This window comes from Echinops telfairi, unplaced genomic scaffold, assembly GCF_000313985.2.
Source record: "Echinops telfairi isolate 266 unplaced genomic scaffold, ASM31398v2 ScPeMD7_7409;HRSCAF=8447, whole genome shotgun sequence".
NCBI classification, from domain to species: domain Eukaryota; kingdom Metazoa; phylum Chordata; class Mammalia; order Afrosoricida; family Tenrecidae; genus Echinops; species Echinops telfairi.
Window position 1 is genome coordinate 1,806,109 of NW_022111309.1, and position 11,787 is coordinate 1,817,895.

An 11,787-nucleotide genomic window follows, 5' to 3' on the forward strand; every position below is an offset into this window, starting at 1 on the left:
GGGCTTAAGTGGAGATCAAATATTTTGAGAATGATGAGAGCAATGAATGTGCAAATGTACTTTACACATGGATGGATGTATGCATTGAGTTGTATGAGCCCCTAATAAAATGATTTTTAAAAAATCTTAAAAACAAGCCATCGAGCACAAACGGTTCTACTGTGACACACCAGGGGTCCCCATGAGTCAGAGTCCACTGGACAGCAGCTGGTGGTGGTGTGATGTTAGGTCAGTCACTGGGTGGGGCTGCTCCCTGGAGAGTGGTTCTTGGTCCGCAGCCCTGCTATAGCCATCACTGCCCACTGTTACCAAGCAGCGGCCTCGGGTCAACATGAGTGGACTTCCGTGGGTAGATTACGCCCAAGTAAAGCCCCCCCCCCATATTTTTTTTTTTGCTAAGAGTGGGTCTTGAACCACTGATATCAAGTGTCTTTCTGAATCAGCCAGGGGATTAGAGTTTTAGCCAGCTTCCTGGGGGAAGTTTGAGAAGCACATGTGGGGCCACACTGCTTCCCCAGAGGCTGAAAATCAGCTCAGCTTGGGCACAAGAAAAGCGATTTCAGAATAGCCATGGTGGGAATCCGGTGACATTGTTTTCCTGGGATGTGACCTCTTCTGTCCTGACAGCAATGACGTTTTAAAGATCTCACTCCTCAGAATTGGCACGCAAAGGGCTGGAGCTCATATTTAAAGAAGTCGTGTGTGCCGTGTGCTTAGAGCTTTCATTTCCAGCTCTCCGGGTGGACCCATCTGAGGGCCAGCTGGTCACTGGAGGAGGACGAGAACGCAAGCAGGGACTTGATGCTTGCTCTTCACCTCCGTCCAGAACCAGCGTCTCTGAAATTCCATACTTAGCACCAAGGCCACCCACTTTCTAGAGCCCAAGGCTTCCAATAAGTAGTAGAAATCCACTGAAAAGAGGCTTTGCCAGATGTGCTGCCCCTTACTGAATGGTTCGGGGGTGTTTTCCCAGGCCCAGAAAGCAGGAGGACCTGAGAAACAAATCAGACAGCAGGGTGGAATTACTGACTAGACAAATCTATATTATTGATCTGTTTTTTAAAGCCATCTGTCTGCAGGAGGAAATAGGAGAGCTCTGTTGGCTCCAAAGGGACATTTGCACAGCTCGAGTGTACATACTTTTGAAGCACGGAGACATGGGTGGTTCTAGAGTGCCAGCGTTTGCACCCCGGGGAAAAGAAAGACTGCAGTCACACAACTAATAAACCCGGGCCTGGTTACTCCGATTGTGGAGGGAGCCAGCACAGTACAAATGTACCTAAAGCTTGGAGGTTCAAGCCCACCCAGTAGCTCTGCAGGCCTCTCCCGGCCTGGTTATATGCTTTGTAAAGACAGCAGATAGACAGAGTTCTGCTCTGTCAAATACGGGATCTCCGTGAGCTGGGGCCATCTTGATGGCCGCCAAGGGTCCAGCAGCAGTTATGTTGTGAAGTGGGGCTTAGGTCCCATCCGTCGTCTGGTCTGTCAATTGGCATTCTGATCAGGGATCAGTCCATTGTCTGGCTGCCTTAAAGCGGTGAACCTTAAACATTTTTCATAAAAAAGTAATGTCATTTTATGTAAGTAAACTCTTCAAGAAATTCAAAGCCCACTGTAACAAATCTTTTTTTTTTAAAGCATTTTATTGGGGTTTCGTACAACCCTTTTCACAATCCATACACACATCCATTGTGTCTAGCACATTTGTACATTTGTTGCCCTCATCATTGTCACTGCGTAAGAAATGAGGCGATTGTTGATAATTGCTCTTTAAACGCACGTCAAGACTTGAGAGCAGATCGTCAGGTCCTGGCTGTGTTCTAGTCCTTGCACCAACTGTCAATGCTTCGCCTCAGCCATGACTCGTGTCTCATAGAGCCACCGGGCCCACCTACTTGTACTCTGATGTTGGCGTAGTTGAGCCCAATGCAGAGACTGCACAGAGCCATGGTAACCCGCACGAGTTTACGCTTAGATTCTCAGTTTTCCTCGACCCCAACATTCTTTTCTTAGCTGTCATTGGGCTGCAATAGTCGCCTCAAATCCAATTTCCCTCCTTTTTATTGCCTTACAATTCACATATCTCATAATTCAACAGTTCAATCTTATTAAGAAGAGTTGTGCCATTATCACCACAATCAATTTTAGAATATTTTCTTCCTTCTTATGTTATTGTTAGAGGAATGTATTTTTTTATTTTTACATTAGTAAACGGCTTTGTCATGAAAAATGATATCAGACATGACAACAGTTAAATTAAGGAAGCAAATATTGTTAAGCAATTGCTGTCCAGTTTGTGCATACAAAATACTTTCTTCTCTCTCTTATTACAGATCATCTTTTCTCCTACCTTTTGCTCCAGGTAATCTTTTTTTTTTTAAATCATTTTATTAGGGGCTCATATGACTCCTATCACAATCCATACACACATCAATTGTGTACAGCACATTTGTACATTCATTGCCCTCATCATTCTCAAACCATTTCCTCTCCACTTAAGCCCCCGGCATTAGGTCCTCATTTTCCCCCTCCCTCCCCGCTCCTTCCTCTCTCATGAGCCCATGATAATTTATAAATTATTATTTTGTCATATCTTGCCCTGTCCAACGTCTCCCTTCACCCACTTTTCTGTTGTCCATCCCCCAGGGAGGAGGTCACATATAGTTCCTTGTAATTGGTTCCCTCTTTCCAACCCACTCTCCCTCTAGCCTCTCAGTATGGCCACTCACACTACTGGTCCTGAAGGGATCATCCGCCCTGGATTCCCTGTATTTCCAGTTCCTATCTGTAGCAGTGTACATCCTCTGGTCTAGCCAGACTTGCAAGGTAGAATTTGGATCATGATAGTGGGGGCGGATGAAGCATTTAGGAACTAGAGGAAAGTTGTATTTTTCGTTGCTACATCACACCCTGACTGGCTCGTCTCCTCCCCGAGACCCCTCTGCAAGGGGATCTCCAGTGGCCTACAAATGGGCTTTGGGTCTCCACTCCGCACTGCCCCCCATCATTCACTATGGTAAGATTTTTTTGTTCTGATGATGCCTTATACCTGATCCCTTCGACACCTTGTGATCGCATAGGCTGGTGTGCTTCTTCCATGTGGACTTTGTTGCTTCTGAGCTAGATGGCCGCTTGTTTACCTTCAAGCCTTTAAGACCCCAGATGCTATACCTTTTGATAGCTGGGCACCATAACCTTTCTGAAAATACTTTTATACGGTTGTTTACACATTTAAGACATATCACGTGTCTGTGTTTTATTGTTTCTGAAGTGTTTGGGTTTTTTTCTCCCTTAATATTAGCCTTGAGAATTGATGTGCAAACAGTGAATAATTCATAGGTTCTGGGTAATTTCTCCATGGTAGACATAAACTACCACCAGGTAAAAATATGTGTGAAGAATATCAGTGATTTCACATCCTCAGGGTTGGTAAAATTCAAAAGTTTTACTTTCTCTGGCTCTGTTTTTCTTCTCCCAGAAAGAGAAAATGTAAGCAATAGCATAACAAACCCAGCACAGATCATGCTAGGAATGAAAAGCAAAGCAAAAAGTTTTATATGTTTATGCTGTCGTCTGGGTATTCAGATTACAGCTGTGACCCTTGCTGCAGTAACTAGTGACTATCAATACCCAGGATTGTTCCTTACCCTCTCAGGGTCTGAGCCTCCCTGATGGAAGCTCTGATACTGCCCGAGGACTTCAAGGACAGGCCTGAGCGATGGGACTGGGGGTTTGACATCCTGGCCCACGTCTGCAGAGGGGTGGTTGTAAAAATGGCCCTGAATAACGACTGCACACAGTGACTGCAACAACGAGCTCAAATCTCCAATTGTGAGCACAGCGCAGGAGCAGGCAGCCTTCCGTTCCGTTGTGCACAGTGTCTCGCTGAGCTGGAACTGGCTTGACGGTACCTAACAACAACTGCACCTTTTCAGAAAATCCAAACAATGTACATCTGTTTGCCTTCTGTGAGTATGGGAATTCAACTCTGTGGGGCTTTTAAAGCCACCGGATCCCAAATCCAGGAGCACCAGTGGTGGTTAAAAGGCTTGGCTGGTGACCAACACGCCAATGGTTCAACCCCATTAGCCACTCCATAAAGAGGACAGCCTTGGAAACTCGATGGGGTAGGATGACCTGTCCTATGAGAGCACTGGGTCAGAATGAACCCCATGTCAGCAGGCATACTGAGTCAGCTCAACTTTCCCCACAGCTGCCACCGCGCACACGCTGTCCACTGGCTAAGCGTGGCAGCTCAGAGGCAGACCACAGGAAAGAGACAGCAAGCTCATGCCCCTCCAGCTCCCTGGTAGGTTGCCTTCAAAACTCAAAGTCATATCAAAGATGAGTTTTTAACACCTGCAGCAAACGCTTCAGGTTCTTTCCTAATCAAGCTGAGCCACAGGGTTCCGTTCCAGATCTGGAGGGTGGCTAAGGCCCACAATGTCAGGAGTTCCACCATTCCCTACGCAACCAGTAAGCTGGGGAGACAAACAGCAGTCAGCACTCTTTCTGCTCTTGAACTTGATGGTATTGAAATTTGAAGATTTCTGACGTTGCTTTCACAACCCATCTTTCTTACCTGGTCCCAGTCTCTGATGAATCCCTGAAGCCCCAGGGCCCAATCTGCAGCTTGCCTTCTTCCTTTTCCTTTTCAGCCTCACTGCGCAGGATCACAGAGCAGATGACCAGCTTCAGCTACATCGATTCATAGGCTCTTGGTTCATTGACATCCCCTCAATGAACACCCTCTTCCTCCTGTGCTTCCTAGCTCCACTCCTCCATTCCCTCTAACCCTCTGAACTTTCCCCTTGGGCCAATGCTGCCCTCGCAGGCCTGCACCTCACTGCTGTGACTCGCCACACCCTTGGTTAGCTGAAAGTGGAGCCACGGGATTTAATCCCAGACCTGAAGGGTGACCAAGGGACTTCCACCATTCGTTATGCAACCAGTAAGCCTGGTCCCTTTGATGACTGACTCTACCACCTTTTGCCCCTGCTCTATCCAAGACCTCTGTGATCCTTTTCAGAGCAGCCTGAGCCACATCGTGGGACCGCATATAAGAACGTCCTCAGTCGATCTGTTTGTTCATTAATTAATCATGCGCTCACTCAGCAAATATTACATCTACTTATATCCTTGGGATGCAAGGGTGAGCAAGGAAATGTGTCTCCTGCTCATGAGTAGCTGTCAGTAAAGAAAAATTGCTACCCGGATGACAAGTCAAGATTTTACATGTGTACATCTTTTTTTTGTGTGTGTGTGTGTGTACATCTTATTTATAGCAATTGTAACCCTGTGCACCCCTACCCTGAATCAGCGAGATCTTCCCATCACTTCCTGCCCCTGGCGACCACTAATACACTCTTATAGCTGTACATTCCCTTTCTTATCTTTTTGTATGTGACGTCATACAATAGCGGTCCTTTGTCATTGGTTCCAGCCAGCACAATGTCGCCCGGTTTCACCTATGCTGAGGCACGTATCAAGACGACAGTCAGTGTCCCACTGTATGGGCGCGTCACATTCATCTGTTGGTGGATTAGGTCCACCTTTTAGCTATTGTAAGTGTGCTTCTGGGAAACTGCGGGGCAGGTCTCTTTTCGAGTCTCTGCTTGCAAGTCTTGTAGGCATATCCCTAGGAGCGGAGCCCCTGGCTCATGTGGCAGTTCGGTGGCTAGGTTTCTGAGTAACAGCTGCCACTCTCCTGTTTCCCGGAATGGCTGTACAGTCTCCGCATTCCCGCCAGTAAGGAGGACGGTCCTAATTAACCTTCATCCTCATCGGTGCTCACTCATTCATTTATAAATCTTAGCCACCCGAGGGGGTATGTAATGATGTGCAGCTCTCTGACGACAGCACTGCGGATCGTGTTCGCATGTGCTCGGTGCCTATTTGATTGTCCTCCTCTGTGAGCCACCCATTCAAGTCATTTGTCCACTTTATACTTGGATTACCTGTTTTGCTGTTGTGGAAGTTTCATGTTTTGGTTAGCAGATTCTTGTTGGATATAGGGTAATAATGTCTGTTTTTAAAATACTTATTTTACCCCCAAATCTTCAATTTAGTTAAACGTGGCAGAACATTTAATAATTCAGTTTTTGCTTTCTGGATTTAAAGGTATAACTGTAAAATATTTTCTAGTGAAAAAAATATATATTTGCTATCTCAAAAGTATCTCTTACCAATTATTTCAGTTAACGGATGAACAGCATTTATATCTTGCTGCGTCACAGCTTCCCAGGCCATTGTCACCCTGAAATAGAAACGCACTTCTGCGGTCTCCCAGCTCTGGCCGCGATTTTCATGACACTGGGGTTTTAGGGGAAGCCCTTTCAGGGTGATGCTGTGTTGGCTGCTGCCAAGTTAGCCCTGCCACATCGCAAGCCCTGCACTACGGGCTCACACCACTGTGAGACACGGGGCTTTCCTTGATTTTCGGTGGATTGCCTGGCCTTTCTTCCTAGTCTGTTTTCATCTAGACACTCCACTGCAATCTGTTGGGCATCATGGCAGCATGCGAGCCTCCACTGACCGATGGACTGTGCCATACATGAGGTGCACTGGTTGAAAGTTGAACCCAGGTCTTTCACATGGAAGAAGAGAATTCTACAAGTCACCCACCACTGCCCCCTTTAAAACAACACCTATTAAACCAGGAAGAGGGAAGTCTTGGCTGAAGTCCAGGAGGTAGAACGAGGATAAAGTTCACCTCTCGGGACTCTGTGATTGAAGAGTGAAGCTTTGGGAAACCTTGAAGTTCTTTATTGTTCCCCTAACAACGTGCTCCCAGAAAGATGATCAGCACATAACACAGTACAGCCATGAGGATATGTATAAACATAAAAATGCCTTGTCATTGTTTTCGGGGATTCATGAATAGGCAGCTAGTGGGATCTCTTTCCCTGGAGGAGGAGGAGCATGGGAGAGAACAAGTGCACAAGCAAAGGACTCAGGTAGAAATCGCTCCGGAGTTTCAGATTTCTGAGGCCCCGTGTAAGACAGACCCGGCTGCGACCTCACCCTGTCTCAAATGAGCGTTATAATGGCAGCAAAAGTCCAACCCCACAATGAATGCAGTAACACCCAAGCCAGGCCGACATCAGCTCTTCTCAGAATGGGCTGGTGGAAGCCCTCATAAATAGGTAAACAGGGAGGACTGGGTGGGTCTAAAACATACTTGATCTTTTATCGAGTGAACGTATTTCTTGTCATGTACTAGGATATAAATTAGAATTAGAGTATGCCCTTGAGAGAGGCCTCTCTCAGGCTTGCTTCTGGCTCGCTGTCCCTTCAACGTTCCGCCTCCAGTGACTGCTGTCGACAGGAGGAAGACTCATCCAGCTTCCTGTCGCAGGAACTCAACGGAGCTGAGTGCTGGACGAGCTTCCCCAAGTGTCATGGTGTCTAAAGCCTATGCTGAGCCTTTCCTCTCAAAGCAGCACAGTTGTCGCCTTCTTCTTCAGATCGTCCAGCTTCTGAGATTCCTTGCTCAGCAGCCAGATGGAGTAACTAAGGTGAGAGGATACAACCCCGACGCACACCTTTCCTGATTTTATCAGGAGGTTGTCTCTTGATCCAGTTGTGGGGATGTTTGTTATCTTTATACTAAGTTAACCATTCACCATACCGAAGACTGCAGTGTTTGACTGTCGTCTGTAAGTGCTTCAAGTCCTCCTCACTTTCAGCCAAGCTGGTGCCCACTGCATAGCTCAGCTTGTGGAATGAACCTTCCTCCAGGCCTATGTTCCTCTTTCTAAATTTCCTACCAGTCCGAGGCCAGGCTCTCTGTCTGCTGTTAAAGCAAAGCTGTCTCAAAGCTATGCAACGGATAACATCTAAGAATGGGTCAGGCCAAGGCCCCGTGCAGATTTCAAAAGGCTGGACCTGTGTGATGTAGTGACTGAGAGGGTTAGCTTTGCAGAGATAAAGTAACAGAAAACGCCCACTCCTTCTGGGTGTATACTGTAGAATTCAACTAAGAAATTCTGAGTGAATGTTTTCCATTCCTTAAAAATATCCTGCCATATTCTAGTCTGTTCTATTTTTGTTCCTCCAAAGGGAGCCGTTCTCAGATTTCAAGATTAAGACTGAAGTAAGCATTCAGGCAGTTTTGATATTTCCCACGGCTTAAAGAGACAGTAGTGTCTGTGCCGCCTGCAGGCCAGTGTTCAGAGACCTGAAAATGGCTCACGGCCCGAATGAAGAAACAGGCTCAGTGCTATGTCCTAAACCCCTCAGACTTAAATAAAACTGTTAACTTAAGCTACTGTTTGAAAGTCCAAAAACCCACCAATTTAATCATTAAAATGTTATGAAAAGTTTCAGACATGAAGAAGAGTATGGAAGAATACAGCCATCATTTACATAACTCCCGGTTCAACTTAAAACGTTACCCATGCAGTTGAAGTCGCCCATGTCCCCCTACCCAGCCCATCCCCAGAACATTTCTATCCTGACTTTGATAGAATCATTCCCATTCTTTATCACTCATTTCTGTGTTTGTTTTTCATGTTGTAAACGTCATGTCAGAGGCCCTTCCTTACTCATGCAGGTGGAGGTGACTGAAATTCAAGGCCACCTTGGCCCTTAAAGTGGCATCCTTCCTCTTCAACACAGATGTTTCCATGAGCGTTGATTGTGGATCCAAGTAAAATGAAATCCTTAACAGCTTCAACCTTTTCTCTGTTTATCGCGATTCTGTATATTGGTCCAGTTGTGAGGATTGGGGGTTTTCTTTACGTTGACTTGCAACCCCCGTTGGCTGCTGCAGTGCTTGATGTTTGTCAGTCGTGTTTCAAGTGCGCCTCCCTTTCAGTTAGCCAGGGTGCGCCGTCTGCCGATCGCAGTGGTTAAGAAGTCTTCCTCCGGTCCTGATGTTGAGCGCTTCTTCACACAGTCCAGGTCCTCAGATTATTTGCTCCGTGTGCAGTCCAGAGTGAATCGGACGATACGAACCTGAAGCATGGCTTTACTGATTTTAAACTCTGCAAACGACGACCTCTTGGTCCATGTACAGGTTCTGTATGAATATGATGAAGTGTTCCAGAATTTCCATTCTTCTCAACGTAATCTGTAATTTGTTATGATCCACAAAGTCGAATGGCTTGCACAGTCAATGAAACAGAAGTAAACATCTTCCAGGACGTCTCTGCTTTGAGCCAAGATCCATCTGACATCAATAATAACATCCTCTTCTGAGTCTGAATTGAATCTCTGGTTTTCCGGGTAACCCTGCTGGTACTTGATATACCACTGGCATAGCTGGCTGCCTCACATCAATGCACATGCCATCACAGTATGACAAACTGAGGGACAAGGTGGGGACATCGCCCAGTAGGGACTCTTTGTATTCTGGGTACTAATCCTTTCTCTCTGTGCTTTGCAAGTCTCTCGCAGTCCGCAGTGTGTCCTTGGACTTTTCATGTGATGGATTTTGATGCACAGATGTTGTAAGTGTTTATATGGCTGAACTGCGTCAGTCATTTCCTTCCTTGGTGGGTCTAGATCTTGTCTCACAAATACTCAGACCTCTCTACTGCCAAGTTGTAAAGATATTCTCCAATCATTTCAGTAGTTCCAAGTTTCGCATTTCACACTTAGTCCTTTCTAGTTTTTGTGTTTGGTATGGGATGGGGATTGGTTATTTTCCATTTGCAAAACCAGTTGGCTCAGAAACCCTTCTTGAGTAGACCACTGCTTCCTCATGGTGCTTGTCAGACCGCTTCTGACATGTCCCAAGAATTCGGTTCTCTCTTCTAGTCCATCGGTCTATGTATCTATCCCTATCACTCACTGCCCTTGAGTCGAGTACTATAGAGAACCCCATAGCACAGGTTCGCACTGTCCCTGTGAGTTTTCCAGACTGTAACTTTTTACAAGAGTAGAAAGCCTCACCTTCCTCCTGCGGAGCAGCTGGTGGTTTTGAACTGCTGACCTTGCAGTTAGCAGCTTCACTCAGATTCATGACACCACCTGGGCTTTCATAGAAATCATTGACCGGGGGGCTGGGGAGAAAGAGGGGAAAGGGGGAACCCATCACAAGGTTGGATATATAGCCCAACCCCCAGGGGACAAATAATAGAACTGCCAGTGAAGGGAGACCACGGACAGTGTGCCACGAAACAACAGCAATAATATATCATTGATCAGGGTTGCACAAGTGTAGGAAGGCAAGGGAGGGAGGGGTAAAAAGAGGAGCTGATACCAAGGGCTCAAGTTGAGAGAAATTATTTTGGAAATGTTGATGGCAATATATGCACAAGTGTGCTGAATACTATTGAATGATGGATTGTCATAAGATTTGTAAGAGCCCCCCAATAAAATGATTAATTAAAAAAAATCATTGACCTCTAGTATAACATGCTGAAAAGATTTTTGTTCCTCAAAACTATTTTGGCCACGTTAGGCACAATTGTATCCACTTTTCTTGAGTTTGCTGTAGGGCTGAGCTAAGCAAGCATATAGCAAGGCAATAAACAGAAGCGGGGGGGAATTTAAGCAAATATTAGTCCTAGACAATTCATAAACAGAATATTTATCTTTAATCAATTTATAAAAGAATCTTTTATAAAGGTAGCCCAAATAAAAACATTTAATATCTGCAAAACCCAAAAACTATTTTAAGAAAATAACTTTTCTGTGCTGTAGCAAAGGACATTTAAAAATAGAAACTAGAGGACAGCTTTGTCAGTGTCAAGGTTTTTGCCTTTAAATACTTGCAAACACATTTTTGCACGCAGGTGGTCACTGGGAGCCCTCTGGCGTGATGTCAAAACTGTACACTTGTTCCATGGATCCTGAAGAGCTCCAGATGAGAGCTCCTTCCATTGTCCCTATGGAGACACCCTGACTCACTGGTCCCACCATAGCATGGGCCTATGAATGAAGGATTGTTCTCTCGGTCAAGGGCAGTCTTGTCTTCCTGCAGAGTTCTCTCAGTGACATTTCATGGCCTAATAATCACCATTTGTCTCACAGTGCCTTCAGATTCAGACTCTCTTATACGGACCGCAGGACAAGAAGACCCTGGCTACCCAGCAGACCCTGGACGGCCTGTCCAAGTGAGTTGGCTTTTCCTCCGTGTTCCTCTGACGATGTCATTCCTCTGCTATTCATAGTCTCAAATGGAACTGGTTCTAAAAGGCTCTGAGGTGGCCCATGGAAAGTTTCACTGGCAGGTTTCGTCATTCATAAGCTATGCAAGGTCAGTTCCTTTGACAACCGAGTGATGGAACAGAGTCTTGGCCCAGATTTTTAAGAAGCAGAATAATGGCACAGGCCGTGCTGGGTTGTCTTCCCACATGCCTGCTGGAGGGAGAAGGCATACACCACACGTGTGGCCTACGGAGCAGCCCTGCTCGGCCTGCCAGAGATACCCCTATGTCACAAGACCTTTGTCACGCAAGAAATGAAACGTACTGCCCGAGTCCACTCTGACTCGTAGGAGACGAGAACCGCCCTCTGGGTTCCAGGGCTGTGCGTCGCTCTTGGAGACTTACTCCTCACCTTTCTCCCACGGCGGGGTGGGGGGAATGTCTGGTGGATTTGAAAGGCTGTCCGTGGGGTTGGAACCTAAGCCTCGTCCACGGCACCATCAGAGCTCCTCCGTGCCTGTTACCAGGGATGGGGAGCTAAAGAGGCCTTCAACCCAACTCATCGATCCATTTTGTTCGTGTTCTGCTCAAGATTGTCTCATCTTAGCAAAATTGGTCACAAGGGGGAAAAATGTTTATCTTTTTGTGGCATGATTTTCCTTTCATTTCCATCCCCTCCCGAGGCGCCTTA

General features: G+C 46.2%; 1 protein-coding gene across 5 annotated transcripts in view; it reads left to right on the top strand.

Annotated features, from left to right (window-relative positions):
- The window catches only part of TTC23 (tetratricopeptide repeat domain 23), a 128,308-nt gene that overhangs the window by 112,498 nt on the left and 4,023 nt on the right, over positions 1-11,787 (top strand). For 4 of the 5 annotated variants that reach the window (XR_006680700.1, XM_030887368.2, XM_045296481.1 and 1 more), the window contains exon 10: positions 10,981-11,063. Coding sequence is in view for 3 of the 5 variants with exons in the window: in XM_030887368.2 (XP_030743228.1) it covers positions 10,981-11,063 (83 nt within the window). In the remaining 2 variants the exon portion in view is untranslated. Of the gene's footprint in view, positions 1-10,980; positions 11,064-11,787 lie in introns of those variants that run through there. The other variant, XM_045296483.1, reaches the window with a different exon arrangement.